This window comes from Penicillium longicatenatum, assembly GCF_028827895.1.
Source record: "Penicillium longicatenatum strain IBT 33135 chromosome Unknown contig_6_segment0_segment0, whole genome shotgun sequence".
In the NCBI taxonomy this organism is placed as follows: Eukaryota; Fungi; Ascomycota; class Eurotiomycetes; order Eurotiales; family Aspergillaceae; genus Penicillium; species Penicillium longicatenatum.
Window position 1 is genome coordinate 2,155,969 of NW_026643123.1, and position 16,151 is coordinate 2,172,119.

The following is a 16,151-nucleotide window of genomic DNA, read 5'->3' on the forward strand; positions in this document are numbered from 1 at the left end:
CTGGTGAGACACAAACTGCAAAATGCCCGGGGTACAAAGAAGGGGGGTTTCTTTGCTTTATGAGGTATTATTTGAGGTGCCTCCTAGAATATGACTTGCTCGGTAATCCCGAGCAAAACCCCACTGTAAACCCAGTCATTTGACGATTAGAAGCGGCTGAATGTAAGTTGGGATTAATACGAGGGAATATCCCTGCTTGCGAGCGGAGCCTCAGCCTGCATTCAACCAACGAGCACGATCATTTATGCAAGTATACACTAATGCATACCCAGGCGGCCTGATCGACCAACAAATTGTAGCCAAAAATCTATATTTTCTGCTGGTGAAATCAAGTGAGAAAAAAAAAGAAATAACCCTTTGAAAAATGATATCTTGCTCCTCCTCTATTAGGGCCGCGAAAGAACCTTGGAAACATCGCCAGTAAACTCCAGCATCAAGAAAAAAAAAAAAAAAAAGAAAACAGAAAATGATTATTCCAGGATCACAACGCAATGTAAAAAATCGTGCCTGAGCCCACGTCCCGCCCCTCTAAGATACTGAAATCCCGGGGTTTATCACAAGGCCAATTATATTAAGGTGATCTTCCAACCGCTGCCATTCGTAGTTTAGCCGCATGCACAGTCCTTTGGGGGCCTTTCTGTGCCGAGAAATACTAGAGTCATTCTATTCAACGCTCAGCGCTGTAAGTTCCACAGTTGATGGATCGAAGGGGAACTCGTCGGTTGGGTTTGTTCTTTCAATCGTGCTTGATAGTGGAATAGGATGCCGGCACATGGACTCTTTCCCCGTTTATACCGCGCAACCTAGAAGGTTCACTAAGGAAAAGTTATTGATTTAATCGAACCGATGAACTATGAAGTAGTAGGATCGGATTTGTAGTTGGTCTTTTCGCTGCAATACTTTCGAATACACACTTGGCCTTACTTTCTCGTTGCACAAGTGTTTTTAGGTTTGGTTCCTGGGCTATAAATGCAATCCTCGAAGCCAAAGCGCACTCATCGCAATTTTCCTCTCCGACTTCTTCCCGCTGTCGTCCGTTTAAGCGCCCTATGTCAATACACCACCTCCTCAGATGTACCTCACGATGCGATCCAAGCAAGTCCTTCTCAAAGTGTGAACTCTGCGGCGTGGATTTAGGTGCTAACACTTGTTTGATAAATTCTCATCTGGTCCCAAATTGAGGTCAACATCGCCAATTTATTCGCTTTCGCACTCTCCCTCCGCCCATGCTCACGCATGTCTTCAGGGAATCTTCCTACGACTGATCATACGGTAATCATGGTGCATCAAATTATTCATATTTGGAGTATGGAATGGTGGGGGTGGGAAGGAGTCTAAGCCACGAACTTTGAGAGCAGCGAGGACTATTAAGCTCTCCTCCAGGGAGGACGAGAACACTAGTGTGTCACCGACAAGCAATTGGACGACAAAGCAGCCAAGAACTAATTTCGGATGCAAAGGCTGCAAATGTCACAGATGCGGCTAAGATTGGGAAGAAAAGTAAGCACCAGATATATGAGATTTGTGGAAGCTAGGAAGTTTGGATATTATTATGACAAAGTTTCAATTGGACAGATCACTCACGAACATCTACAGATGCGAATGACGACCTTACGATAATTTTGCAGAGCTCCTTCTCTACTAGACGGAAGACTTTTGGCAGCCTCATCCCAGCAATTTGTATAGAGAATGGGTTGAGATCACCAGCTTTCTGGCTAGAAACCCGGTCACTGGGACTCAGCGCACAATACTTGACCCGAAGAGGCAGTCCCATGTTACGCCAGCGCAAGATGGAGTGGATGCTTCTACCATATTAAACCGGTGGGGCGCCTATACCAAGCTTGTCGGTGAAAACAGCATGTTGTCGGAGTGTTCTATTGGCTACGCTTCCGAGACTATGTTTCATTCATTGGAGACGCCAAAATAGACTGCTGGGCTGGGTTGAGGCTGCACCAACATGGTCGCCTACTTGGAATCGATTGTGGAGTCCGACGGTGAAGCTCGCTTTGAGATAAGAAAGGCCCCTTGAATATTTACAGAAATGGCCATAATCTGTTGCTTTCTTTTGTCTTGCGGGCTATGATCACAGATCTGTCAAGGGTTCTGTGTTCTGTTTGGTGCGAGATGGGTACATTGTCTCGTCGGCAAGGCGAGAATCGGAAGTATATGGTGCGTGAACATTGCAGAATTTTGAAAACGGTGCTATACATGCAGTCGATATCCACTTCTTGCGACCGTGATTTACAAGGCGACAAATCCACACTGACATTCAAAGCCGCAATTAATTCTCATTTACAAAGCTGCAGCCTATAAGCAAAACTCTGGGTTTCCATTTCTGGTATCTTGTTTGCAGGCCACGATAAACAGTTATAAAAGCAATGACATAAACCAGCGATCCCATCTCAAGTCCCCAGATGCTGTCTCTGGCCGTTCAATCCCAGACATTCCAGGACAATGCTCCACAATTGATAGTTGGTATCCGATCTCCCCGAGACCTAGTCAAAAACAAAATAAAAACAACCCAAGCTCTCAAAAATCCAGAGCTTCTTCACCGCTATTCCCCCCTGAACAATCAATGCTGTCTGTCCGGGCCCACTTCGGAAAATCCTGTCTCCTCAGCTAGCAGCTCCAGCCTTGTGCTATCGAGACCCAGCTCGGGAAGCCGAGGAGGAGACTGACTCCGTAGCCCGACACCGCTATTTCGCGTCTCCAAGTCATCCATTTTGCCCTCCTTTCTTTTGGAGCGTAGGGATCGGAACCAGCCTACTAAACTGAAGCTCGATCCTCCGTCTGGGCCCTGGGACCACTCATCGGTCCTACTTTGTGTTCTTTGGAAGGAAGATCTCATTCGGGAGCTTCGTTTTTGTGATCGCGTGCTCGATTCTGAGGTCGGGTTCGTCTGGAAATCGGGTGCCGGTGGTGCTTCGATTGAGGAGGATGTAGTAGTTCGAGAGTGAGGCATTTTGCCGTCAATACGTTCAATTTCGTTCGGATGTCTTTTTCAATCCCGTTCGGTCCGTTCGGTTCGATAATGCCGGTATTGGTCAAAGTAGGGTATAAAGAGATCCGTTGGTATCCCCCATCTTAGGATGACAGATGGATGAAAGATGAAATCCCTGAGGTAAAGTAGCACGATTTTGAGAGGTGGGGAGGGGGGCGAGCGTGGCAAGGTATGGGGCTAGGCGAGGTGATCACCGCGATGATTACTGGCTGCGTCACTGCAAGTTGATCGATCTATCATGCAAGGAGGACCCGTCACAATTTGTCTGGGGTGGCAGTCTTGGCGCAATTATATTGATGGTGAGCATTTGGCAAAGAGCATGCGGCAGAGGGGCCAATAAGGGCAAATTCATTGTGGGCCAGCGGCCGCCTTAAAACTTTATATCGTTTTTCGTCCTGGTGATAGATGTAGACTGGAGTGGATTATCCTAAGGTTTAGCTGCAGGTGTGCCGTTCCCCGGGCCTCCCCTCTTCTCCCCACCTTCGCACCTTTGCCGCCTCTTCTTTTTCCAGCTGTTTCCTTAAATTCCTACACCACCATAATTTTTGGCAGACTTACCACGGACCTAGACCGCCGATATGGAACACATCGCGGTGGTAGTGACCCTTTCCCATGATCCGATATGGTATTTTTCTCACGTCTCAATCAGGACCCTGACTTTTACTCCTTGGCGACTTGCGCGAGCACAGACCCGCAGGACTTTCAGTCGTAAGTGCCGCTCATTACAATGAAGACTATAATTCTTATCGCATTCTCACTTGAATTCGTTTCTAGGGAGACTACCTCGATTGCGTCCACGATCGCGAGGGGACGGTTTGAAAACGGACGGAGGTAAGTATATTTTATCGATAATGTTGTCTCCAGATACTCAGGTGAGATGTAGATACCAAGCCACGAAAGATGATGACTACTGGTTAGTTCCCATGCATTTATTTGGGCTTTCGCGGAGTTAACATGCCCAGGGGCCCTTCTGACGACCAGCAGTTTGAAGCTTTCGAAATAGGGTAAGTCGCAAATCCCCCTCCCCACAACACTCCAATACATTCCATGTCCCGTCAACTAGAAGATCTGTGATTAATCAAGATATGTTTCAGCCATATGGTGTTTCTCGTGTTAGATCATCACCATCAAAATCCTTTTTTCCGCTCCCCGATTGGGGATTCACCCAAAGTAAATAAGCATCTACCGAGACGATGCTCGTTCGAGTACCTAACATCACATTATAGCATATTTTAGACATCGGAACCGGCCAAGGAAGCTGGGCAATGTGAGTCAATGGAACCAACGTTTTAGGAGCGCTAATAACAAATTATTAGCGATGTTGCCGACATGTATCCATCAGGTATAAGATTTCTCGAACCAAATTTTATCTTGGACTGACACAACTTTAGCTACCGTTCGTGGCGTGGATCTGTTTCCCCCACCCGTGACATGGATGCCCCCAAACTGCATCTTCGAAGTGGATGATGTGCTTCGTCCTTGGACATGGAAAGAGCCATTTGACTTGATCCATATACGTCTAATGTATGGTGCCTTCCCTCCTGAGGGATGGGAGCAGCTATACAAACAAGCTTACGAGTGAGTTTTGATCGTAAATACTTGATCCGGTGACCAAGGAAGTCCTTATGTTTTAACATCTGGTATAGCGCTCTCGCACCCGGTGGTTGGATTGAGCAGATGGAATTCGATGTACGAGTCCGCAGCGATGATGATAGCTTAAAGCAAGAACATCACCTTTGGAGATGGGGCGACATGTTTATTAGATGTGCCGAGCGAGCCGGCCGGTCACTCAATATCCACGAAACGATGCGCGCCGCAATTGAGAAAGCCGGATTTGTGGAAGTGCACGAGAAAAGGAGCAGGATTCCTTTAGGACCTTGGCCGAGAGATAAGGTACTGAAGGAGGTCGGACAACTTCAGTACGCTCACTGGAATGCCGCTTTAGAGGGCTGGGCGATGTGGCTTCTCACACATTTTGGAGAGCCCGAGCCGTGGACGAAGGAGGAGGTGCAGGTTTTCCTTGCTCAAGTGCGCGTGGAGCTGAAGAACCCCCGTATTCACGGTTATAATTGGATGTGAGTCTCTCTCCTAGAGCTGCTGAAGTATTTGAAGTTGATTAGGTTAAGCAACCGCGTGTGGGCAAGAAAACCCACTGAAGAGGAATTGAAATCGAAGGAGATAAGTTGAGTCAAAATATCGCCAGAACTCTGACCTTTGATGGATATTAAAGAATTTGTCATATTCTCTTGATGAATTAATGACAGAAATGTGGATCAGTCTAATGTTCGCTGTCTATATTAAACCTTCTAGTCAACTATTTAGGTAGATAGTCGTCTCCGTCTTTTCACTAGTGAACTTTCCGCCCGCCACCACTTACGTTTTGGGGGCTATTTTCCCACGAGTGGTGGTTATCTGTATCACAAGGAGCTCCTCCTATAGATGAGTCAGGCTTGATGCACAATGTTTTTTAAAGCTCAGGTCCCCTGGGTGGTGTAATGCTGACATTGTGATTTAGGCGAGCTTAGATAGTATGTCCAGCGTCTTGGGTTGCTGCGTTCCGCAAGGTTTATTTGTATAAGCCAGGCCTGCTAGTCAGCTTATTTCAATCGACTCCTTCACCGAGATTCCTTGGCGAGTAGTCACTCGCTGTTTGGGGATATATATGCAACTGGTTGCAGGATGTATCCTTCAGGTGCGTCTAATATTTCTGCTTGCATTGTTTTGAGGGTGATGGGCTTAAAGATAGACTAGGAAAGACATGGATCATAATTATTACCTTCCTTGAGCGCTTGCCCCTTGGCAATACGTGCAAGGGATGACTTTTAAATTAGCCCAATTATTTCTTTTGATTCAATCAATCGAATCAAGCAAATAATCAATCTAAGGAGGTGCCACCCACTCATGCCAGAATTTATGAGCCAAGGTCAGCAAATATTCCAAAACACCAGATTTGCAACCAACGAACTTGGGTTTATTTCTGGGCTATCTTGAAACAGAAGTGTTTTCTCAGCCCATGATCAAATATCTAAAAATGCATATAGGTTTTCCTCGAGGTAGGTGGTGACAGGTCCCTGCTGCCGTGAGTTGGCTAAATTTCACAAAATATTGATACATTCATAACAGCCAGAACGGTTTTATAGCCGAGCACATGCCTTATATTACGCGCTTGGTACTATTCATATACACTGAGCTATGATAATTTGCTTTGTACAATGAAAAGCCTGTCCTTAATGATCGTATCAATGATCGTAGATGAGTTTCCAATACATGGAAGTCCAACCCACATTGCTAGAACTTGGAAACAGTTCAAAAAGGCCACCAAAGAAAGCCAACCATCCATCAATTTCATTACCAACCGGCGAGTATTCACTATCTAGTTATCGATGGCCCCAAATAACTAAAATGAACATGGAATGTGGCTGATATTGGAATCGAATCGCAAGTACCTAGTATGGTAGGGTTTAAAACTAATTGCATTCCGTGAGCTTTTGTTTAGATATCAAAACTTCTCGGTGATGTGTATAATGACACCGAGGTTAACACCATCACTCTATTCCGTAATTAGATCAGATTGCCGGGATATAGTTACCTCGGGACCCCGCCATGGTGGCAGCGAAACAAGCCAATAGGAATAGAACAAAAAAAGCCTTACAAAATGAGTTCGGATAATTATCCATCGAACAGATGATAAAGTTAAGTTATTTAAGGGTCAGCTATCTTCACTTCCTGATTTACCAGACTCGCCGAGTTAGGGAACCTTAGAAGAGTCGACTGAATAGACAGTGTTACTTAGAACCGACGACCTCCCGAGGTCATACATCAACATGGCGCCCACCGCTACCGTTCTTCTAAATGAAGACAGCACCAACGCCGCATCAGGTGCCCTGGGCCTAGCCAAAGATGGTCGAAAGCTCAAAATCCGCTCATATCCAATATTCGAAACCCTCCTCGAAGAAAGAAACTACCGAAAACAGCACCTGGCCGCAGCCTTCCGCGTCTTTGCTGATCGAGGATTCGACGAGGGAGTCGCAGGACATATATCCGTCCGAGACCCCATCTTGACAGATCACTTCTGTATGATCAGACACCCAGCAAAAGCGCAAAACAAGCGATGGCTTATACTAACAACCCGTACTCTCCAGGGCTTAACCCGTTATCCATGCATTTTGCCTTAATTAAAGTCTCGGATCTGATTATGGTGAACGAAGACGGTGAAGTTGTCGAGGGAGACGAACCTATCAATGGAGCTGCTTTTGCTATTCATTCGGAGATCCATAAGGCCCGACCGGAGGTTAATGCTGCATGTCATGCGCATTCTGTCCATGGGAAGGCATTCAGCGCTTTTGGTCGCGAATTGGACATGGTTACGCAGGATTCGTTGCGCTTTTATAAAAGCCATGCTGTGTACGCGGAGTTTGGGGGTGTGGTACTGGACCGGGAGGAGGGGAGACGGATCACAGCGGCCCTAGGGACTGGGAAGGCTGTTATATTGCAGAATCATGGTTTGCTTACTGTAAGCGATTGACTCTGACTTCGCTTGATTTTCTGGGTGCTGATGTGCTTTTCTAGGTTGGTGGAAGCATTGACGAGGCGGCGTTCTGGTTTATCAGTCTGGATAAAACTTGCCATGCACAGCTTCTTATCGATGCAGCTGAGCTGGGTAGTGGTCATAAGCGGAAGATTATCAATGATGAGGAGGCGGAGTTCACGTCGAAGCAAGTTGGGGGTCCGGAGAAAGGGTGGTTGGCATTCCAGCCTTACTATGATGAGATCGTTGCAAAAACAAATGGTGGGTTTTTACTGTGATGATAGCGGCAGCAAAATCATTGTATGAGTCAGTGCAAAGGAAATCAAGACGGCATTTGAAGTTTTCACAAAGAAAGCCAATAAGTTGATAATGTCATTCATGCGAGCTTATGATCATGTGGTATCTTAAAAGAGGTTAAAGCATGCTGAACGCCAAATTACAACCTGACCCAGACGGCTGGCGATAGAACAAGGTAGGCGTGGAAGAAGGGAAAAGCAAGGGTCAAAGCAACGATATCATGTAAAATCGTAAACGCCATCAAATCACACCATGACGGGCCTTGAAAATGGATATCTTATCATCGTAAAAGAGGATTTCCTGTAATTTGAAATGAACGCGACTAGCGCCATTTTCCTCCAACTCGCTATCGGATTCGTCAGAAAAGCCAGAAAGAAGCTCATGGTTGTCTGGGAGATCCTGATCGTCGTCACTAGTATCCATGGTCTCGTCGTCAAAAGCGGCGAGGCCGTCACTACCAGAGTGGAAGTTGGAATTCATTGATTGGGATCCATCCGAATCGGTAGGGTTGCTCGGCCCATTCTTCTCAAGAATTTGGTAGCATTTCGATTGCAAACCAATGTAAGTGATTTTAAGATCGGGACGGATGCTAACGATATCCAGAACTTGTAATGCGAGCTCTTTCAGATCGCGATGAACGGAGTGGCTAATACGAGGCAAGTATAAGGCGCGTAGTTGGGGCATCTTTGGAAGTCTCTGCAGGAAATAGTGCTGGAAAAATCAAAATTAGCCTAGAACTTTCGGACTCATCACAGACATATCCTTACCCAATCGCGATAGTGCATGGCCATTCCCAACTCTCTGAGTTGGGGCATTCGTCCGCTAGTGACAAAAGACACCATTTCCTGGTTGAACATCCACTTGTGCCAACGTGTGCTCAGACTGTCTACGTTTCCATTCCGCTCGGAGGCATCAATGAGAACCTTTCGGAGACTTAGACGATGCTTTCGAAGAATATGGCGGTAGATAGCTTCGATATTGACGTTTGACTCAAAGGTTGGGGCTTCGTGTAAGTAAACGCTTTCTAAAGTATTCGGGGCGAGGGCGTCTTTGATGAAAAGCATCAGGTATGGAGTGACGGTATCTGTGCGCAGGTGCTTAATATTGAGCGAATAATCATACCTACTGAGGCTTGATCGACGTCGTTCCCCTTTCTGTGGTCGTTTCTGCGGTGGCTGAGGGGGCGCATACTTTCGGCGAAGAGCCCTCCAAAGATTTTCGTGTTCCTCGCAACGCATCAAAGTGAGAGTGGTAAGGCGGGTCCAGTCAAGCTGGGGTAAAAGATGTGATATAGAGAGAGGGACTCGTTCCAATTCCAGGACCTCGAGGTTTAACTTTTCATCGCTATTCTGTGGTCCATATATGGGACCGCATGCCTTAGGAGCAGTAATATTTGAGCTAGGTGGTGACGATGATGTACTGTCATTGGCACTAATAGAAGGTCGTTGATCGAGAGATGACGAGGAGCTCGACCCCTGCCGAGCAATATGATCTTCGCTCCTGGTGTCGTTCTCCGTGGACGCGTCTGACTGCAGCAAGTCGCAGGAGGAATTTTTCGGATGAGACAAAGTATTACGGTTGGATAGAATGCTGAGAATTCCTCCAACCCTTGGCCAGCTTAGATTGCAGTCAGTGGGCGGGTCGGTATCTTTGGCACAAACCACCCAAGGAGACAGGTGGGCCTTCAATGCAACGCCGATCCGTAACTCGACCAACCGATGACGAGAACGTTCGATCAAGACAGCTAGCTCCTCAACATAAGCCATCTCATCTATGTCGAGAACGGCTACACTCTTGAGCGGCGGTAGCACAGATAGGGAGGGATGCTCGACATGCTTGTACTTCTGTAGCAGGCGGCTTCCGGAGCTCAGCACTGCTGAGATGCGTTGAATATTCTCGGAATTGTCATGCCACCGCACCCAAATACGCTCCAGTCGACATTGATCATGGGGTCCGTCGGCCAGGGAGGCAAGGGCAAGCCATATTTCACGAACCACTCCTGTCGGCATGTCCCATATAAAAGCCTCAAGGTTGATCATCCGCGCCACAGCTAGGGCGACCAGTGTCCCCAGCATCTTTCCTACCTCTCGATTCACTGAATACTCTTGGACCCAGCTTAGTGGACCATTGCCGATGGAAAAGGTGCGGGTGTACTGTGCATAATGATTTCCTCGTCGAGCTAGAGATCGACCGATACTACTACCTGTCTGATGCGTCCGATGGCGTGGAATATCACATCCGCAATGAGAGCAGTCATCTGAAGGTCGATCGAATCTTGCCAACGGCGCATGATGAAAGACGTCTTCTCCCATCACCAAAGTCGATAGGCCGTACGACAAGGCATCCACCCCCGAATAGTCATCGCCTGAAGAGTTCAAAGATTCAGGCCAGACGATATCGAATCGGGAGTACATGTGTGGGACTGTCAGGCCATGAAGTGTAGAGCATGTTAAGGCGAGGGAGGTAAGATCATTTGTCTGGGTGACCTATTGATACAATCGTTAGTTTGTGCAAATCAGAAAACGACAAAAGAAAAGGGAAAGACGCGTCGTACCTCTTTGATAATATCCTTTAACACGTCCAAGGGCAATTCTAGAAGCTGCATCGGGCTCTTGACTGTTGGTTTGAAGCTTGACGCGGTATAGACGGAGGCTGCAGTGCCAGGTGTGGAAGTCCGAGTCGCGCTCTGGTCCGAGCTTTCACTTGAATTCGCTTCGAGGGCCAGCCTCGGAAATAAGGAGAGGTGGCGTTTGACTAGACACTCCGGATCCACTGAGGTAGTGCTTTGGCTCGAAACGAAGTCTTCTTCGTCGGATGATAAGGCCCCGTCGGAGCGCGGCCGATCAGCTCTATCGGAGCTGGTATCCGCCATCAGGAGACTATTCGAGTGACAACAGTTCTGAGTGATAAGACGGGGTAAAAAATCATATCCTGACCCTAAATGGAGGAGCTCTAGATTTGAGCATCAGCTATCGCATCAGTCTGGTGCCGGCGCGACAGAGAAGGAAGGGGTCTGGGGAAGCGATAAGCTAGTGAGTTAGTTGACGGATCGCTCCGCTGCGGATCATCAGAAGGGGTTTAGGTAAGCGCCACATGCACCCCAAACTACAAGTATACAATTGAGCTGGAAATTCAAGCATATTCTTATGGCATTCAAATTTAAATAATATTAGGTGAATTTTATAACTGCAAGCGAAATATCTAGATGGCAATTTCTTTTTCTTTTTGGAAAAAAAATTGGGTAAGCAAAGCTTTCATCGGACTACGCTCTATCAGTATTTATTCATCGCGACCCAATTTCTCCAGATTCATGGCTGCACTAATGCATGCCAAGTGACTGAATGCTTGAGGAGTGTTGCCCATCTGCTCGCCTGAGATGGCCACTTCTTCCGAGAACATCCCCAAGTGGTTTGAGTATGACAGGATATTGTCGAAGTGGGAGAGCGCCAGCTTCCAGATGTTGGGAATCGGAACATCGTATTGGGCAGCCTATACATCGAGGAGTTAATGAGGGGTCAAATAATGGAGTAACGTTAGGGATGGCACATACTCGGGCCATGGCCTCAACAAGCCAGAAGGTAACCATAATAAAAGCACCTTCGCCTCCGCCCACACCTGTGAAACACGAGCATCAGCAACGGATTGAAGGCTGAAAAATCTTAATCTCCGCCGCGAAAAAGTACACACCGTCATTGGCCTTCTCATGGTCGTATCGGAACACCATCTTGGCACTGCAGAGACCCTCCTTCTCTTCATTTTGCAGAATCCTTTTCAGGGTATTGATGAAACGCGGATCATTCGGCGCCACGAAGAAGACCAAGGGGGCAATCAAAATGGACGCATCAAGGACGTCAGGGTTTTCGTAGCTCTGGCAGAAGTGCTGGCGTTCAGTATTGAACCCTCGGGTCATAATCTCATCATAAAGCTCGTCGCGATCCTGAATCCATCTGAATCGGTCAGGACATGGCAGACTAGATCGTTTCTCTGCAAGACGAATGCCGCGGTCTAATGCCACCCACATCATAACCTTGGAATAAATAAAATTCTGGACCTGGCCACGAGATTCCCAAATTGACATATCTTTTTGGTCTCGCATACTGACCACATAGTTAACCATGCGTCGAATTGAAGCCCACTGGTCGTAAGTGATGGGATTTCCATGCTTATTGTATAGATAGATGCTGTCCAGGAGCTCGCCGTAAATGTCCAACTGAGTGTGGAAGACAGCAGCGTTGCCAATGCGGACTGGCTTGCTCCCCCTGTACCCATCGAGATGTTCCAGCTCCACTTCGGGAATGTCGTACTCGCCTCTGATAGTGAACATGAGCGGAAGAAAAGGGCGTTTGCTTCCCGGAACAACATCCTGAGCCGCATGCGGGAGAATCCGCTCGAAGATAAAGGTCACATAGGCTTCCGCCTCGCGGCTGTATCCCATCTTCAAAAAGACATACAGGGTAAAAGCCGTGTCTCGCACCCAAGAATAGCGGTAATCCCAATTTCGAGAGCCGCCCACATTTTCTGGAAGTGCAAATGTGGGCGCAGCGACAATTGCGCCTGTGGGCTTGTAGGTGAGGAGCTTCAGAATCAACAAGCTGCGCTCCACTGTCTCTCGATAGTGGCCCCGAAACTCGCACTTGCGAGTCCAATCTGTCCAATAATCCGATGTTTCCTCCTCCATCCTGCCCAGGTATGCAGCCATCATGGCGGAATTGGGCACCGCCTTCTCGGGGCTGTGCAGAACAAAGTGCAGAGTCTGTCCCTCAGACAAATGGATCCGGGCCACCAGCCCACGGCCCTGCAAGCCTGGTCGCTCTTCCAAAGTCATGTTAGCCTTTGGGTATCCGAGCTTCTCTGGCTCCCGGCTATCCGCGAAGATTTCGAGCTGCAGCCGCTCTGTCAGACTCTCAAAGTGCATCGTCTGCAGTCGATGCTTGAACATGTCATTTTCCAATTTCGCACGGGTGTTGTGTGCATCTCTGGCATAGTTGAAAGCAGGAAAGAGCTCTATCTGCAGCTCCATTGATCCACGACCGCACTCAAGTTTCCTGATCACGCCCGAATGCTGCAGTCCTGACTTAAAGCGGTTGGTACCGGGGTCGTTGCATGGACAGTATCCTCCCAGCAGTCGGCCTGACTGAGCATTCTTCTTGGGCGTGACTGGGAAATAATCCAGCATTGTCACAACACCACCATCATTGGTCCAGCGAGTTTCCAATATATTCGAATACGGCAGATATCGTTGCTTGCTGTGGTGTTCGACCACTGTTTTGTGTGGCTCGATAGACCAGAAACCTCCTTTCTTTTCATCTAGAAGACGACAAAAGACTGAAGGGGAATCAAATACCGGCCAGCACATGTAATCCATGCTGCCGCCCTTGCTCACCAAAGCACAGGTGTGCATATCGCCAATCAGACCATAATCCTCAATGGCATTATACGTGTACTCTGTCATGGTTTTAATGATGATAAAGCCGTGTAATGATGTCTCGAGAAGAAAATAATAGCCGACAGTACTGATACAAATCTCATGCAAGAGTGGCTGCAGAAGTAGAAGAGAACAACCCAGAAAGCTTCGGCACGACCGCACCGGGAAAGATATATGATCGCACATATTGACCGGATGTCCTAGGGAGCAACGACATGATGATGATAATGGCTCCCAATTGGGGTCATACTTAATGATCTAAGGTGGCTCTGCCAATGAGGGTCGATCATTGATTCCTGTGCTCGACGGAGGGATACACATCATCATTATGGAAGAACTGATAGCTCCCCCAAGCGGAGTTTGGGACCATCAATGCCGTGATCTTCTTGGGAGTTTATCAGCCCCCAACGAGCGGAGTTGATGAACAAAGTCCGTGATACACCCTTTCAATCATTTTCAAGCTTAGAGCTCAGGCAGCAGTTGTCTCATTGTCAACCCAAATCGAATATCGACCTGATCCTAGTAATATCGCCATAGGAGATGGAATTCGGGAGTTGTAACCCGCCAATGACACGCGACCATGCCTGACCTGCATTTCCTTGGTGTGCATTTTCCCCTTAGACCCCGGATCGACCGGACAGTGGAGCTGGGCCAAGGTGGAGTTGTGGCGACCAGTAATAGTTCAAGTTTGAAATGAAGTGGGAAGAGGAGAAAAACACCCGGCGAGAAGGGTGCGATCCATCACCGCCAATCTCGATCGTTTCTTCAACAACTTTCTTTTTTTTTTCTTGTTTTTGGTGAGCTGCGTGACCGCTTTTACCACTTCACTCCTTTAGTTCCTTTCCCCATTCACCTTCCAACATAACTCTCCGACATTCGCTAAAAACCACTGGGAGATATCCACCCCTTTCCTCGATCCTGATTCGAGGCTTCCCCCCCACGTCAATAAAGGGTCGTGTGAACTCTCCCGGTCGCACCCTCATGGGGCTCACAGCTTTCATCTCCCCCATCCCCTCCCGCGTTTAAACCCAAATTCCAATATGGGGTTGCCAGCCTCGAACCACCACCGACGGCGAAGCTCGATGCTCACAGGGGCGACTCGGCCGGGGCAGCCGGGCTCCTCGGAACGGAGAGATGACAGTCTTCGACCAGGAGACGACAGATACAAATGGGACGAACAAGAACCGTTGACGGCCGAGGACACTGATACGTCGGATCTCTCAGCAGCGGCGATGGACACACGCGAGCTAGACATTAGTTCAGATGATGATCACTACGATGAGGAGACTGGTCTTACAGCAAGTCAGAGACGTCAGCGACGTCGACGGCGCAGACAACGCCGCAAGCTGGATGCTCGCATCGCCGACACAAAATCTTATAATGGCCTCCTTCAGCTCGGTCTGGCGGATCGCAATGTTGTCAAGAAACTCATGGCTAACGCAGGTCTGATCCTTATGTGGTATTTCTTCTCATTGTCAATTTCCATCGTGAGGCGATCCCAAGATCTTGTTCTCCCAAACACATGAAGCTTACTCTTTCTCTATCACAGTATAACAAGTGGATGTTTTCCGAGAGCGATGTCGTCTTCCCGTATCCTCTTTTCACCACGAGCTTGCACATGGCTGTTCAATTCACACTCGCCAGTCTTTTACTATACTTGTTCCCGTCATTGCGCCCGAGTCACCCCATGGAGTCTGCCGCCAGCTCCCCCGTCGAAGAATCCAAAAAGGAGCCGGTACTCACCAAATTTTTCTACTTCACGCGCCTCGTCCCTTGCGGGGCAGCAACGTCCCTTGACGTTGGTCTAGGCAACATGTCGTTGAAGTTCATTTCCCTCACTTTCCTCACAATGTGCAAATCATCTGCACTCGCCTTCGTTCTGCTTTTTGCTTTCCTTTTCCGCCTTGAATCTCCGTCGGTGAAACTGATCGTGGTCATCGCCGCTATGACAATTGGTGTTGTTATGATGGTTGCCGGCGAGACTGCATTCAATGCACTCGGTTTCACCCTTGTCATTGCCTCCGCCTTCTTTTCCGGGTTTCGATGGGGTTTGACACAGATTCTTCTGCTTCGTCATCCGGCAACCTCAAACCCCTTCTCGACTCTCTTCCTTCTCACACCCGTCATGTTTCTTTCTCTTATCGTCATTGCCCTCACTGTGGAGGGCCCCAACGAGATACACGGAGGTTTCCTTAAACTCGCTGAGCAACATGGAACGGCAATGGGAGCCTGCCTGCTGATTTTCCCTGGAGTTCTGGCATTCTGTATGATTTCATCTGAATTCGCCCTGCTTAAACGCTCTTCGGTGGTCACCCTGAGTATCTGCGGTATCTTCAAGGAAGTGGTGACCATTAGTGCGGCGGGTATCATTTTCCATGACAAATTAACTCCGGTTAACGTGACTGGCCTTGTTGTTACCATTGGCAGTATTGCATGCTACAATTATATGAAGATCTCGCGGATGCGCAGCGAAGCACGAGAAAGTTGGAGCCGTGAGGGTAGTCCAGACTCCGACACCGAGGATACAGAGCTTAGTGGAGCAGAGACTAGCGATTACCGCCGCGTCGCAAATCCCGAGCCGGGCCTGATCAGTGTTGTCCCGGGGGATCATTTCGACGACGACCTGCATGCTTCACGAACGGGCGACCAGCGCCGCTCGTTCCGTGTCCGCGCCAGCGGTGCCATGCAGGGGCTTACGATTTCCACATCCACTATACCCGAGAATGACGGCCCTGGGTCGCCCATTAAGTCCGCCCCTCCAACCATCACCTCCATGTCCGAGGCATTCCCCGCACATCTTCAGGCGTCTGATCGGGAAGCATCCCCAGGCGTCCACTCTACTTCATCTATTTCGCCAGTGCGGCAACACACTCCCATGAATCACTAGCCTTTCTATCTTC

The 16,151-nt window shown here is 48.3% G+C and overlaps 6 protein-coding genes across 6 annotated transcripts; 3 read left to right on the plus strand and 3 right to left on the minus strand.

The window, feature by feature from the left end:
* Positions 1-2,572: 2,572 nt before the first annotated feature.
* N7484_008992 (uncharacterized protein) lies at positions 2,573-2,962 on the minus strand (the record flags this gene model as incomplete). Its single annotated transcript, XM_057119379.1, has 1 exon — positions 2,573-2,962. The coding sequence occupies one exon, from the start codon at positions 2,960-2,962 to the stop codon at positions 2,573-2,575; it is 390 nt and encodes a 129-aa protein (XP_056968934.1).
* A 766-nt stretch (positions 2,963-3,728) lies between these two features.
* Positions 3,729-5,080, plus strand: N7484_008993 (uncharacterized protein; the record flags this gene model as incomplete). Its single annotated transcript, XM_057119380.1, has 6 exons — positions 3,729-3,832; positions 3,885-3,914; positions 3,964-4,005; positions 4,318-4,343; positions 4,393-4,579; positions 4,648-5,080. The coding sequence occupies 6 exons, from the start codon at positions 3,729-3,731 to the stop codon at positions 5,078-5,080; spliced, it is 822 nt and encodes a 273-aa protein (XP_056968935.1).
* A 1,715-nt stretch (positions 5,081-6,795) lies between these two features.
* Positions 6,796-7,807, plus strand: N7484_008994 (class II aldolase/adducin family protein; the record flags this gene model as incomplete). The annotated part of the gene is made up of 3 exons (XM_057119381.1): positions 6,796-7,075; positions 7,144-7,514; positions 7,571-7,807. Coding segments are annotated over 3 exons (888 nt in total), but the record flags the coding sequence as incomplete, so codon positions are not given.
* Positions 7,808-8,066: 259 nt separating this feature from the next.
* On the minus strand, positions 8,067-10,966 carry N7484_008995 (uncharacterized protein; the record flags this gene model as incomplete). Its single annotated transcript, XM_057119382.1, has 4 exons — positions 8,067-8,537; positions 8,594-10,312; positions 10,381-10,705; positions 10,944-10,966. 4 exons carry the CDS (start codon positions 10,964-10,966, stop codon positions 8,067-8,069), a joined length of 2,538 nt encoding a protein of 845 aa, XP_056968937.1.
* A 139-nt stretch (positions 10,967-11,105) lies between these two features.
* On the minus strand, positions 11,106-13,278 carry N7484_008996 (glycoside hydrolase family 15 protein; the record flags this gene model as incomplete). The annotated part of the gene is made up of 3 exons (XM_057119383.1): positions 11,106-11,315; positions 11,377-11,441; positions 11,514-13,278. 3 exons carry the CDS (start codon positions 13,276-13,278, stop codon positions 11,106-11,108), a joined length of 2,040 nt encoding a protein of 679 aa, XP_056968938.1.
* Positions 13,279-14,291: 1,013 nt separating this feature from the next.
* On the plus strand, positions 14,292-16,138 carry N7484_008997 (putative nucleotide-sugar transporter; the record flags this gene model as incomplete). The annotated part of the gene is made up of 2 exons (XM_057119384.1): positions 14,292-14,738; positions 14,801-16,138. 2 exons carry the CDS (start codon positions 14,292-14,294, stop codon positions 16,136-16,138), a joined length of 1,785 nt encoding a protein of 594 aa, XP_056968939.1.
* Positions 16,139-16,151: the final 13 nt, after the last annotated feature.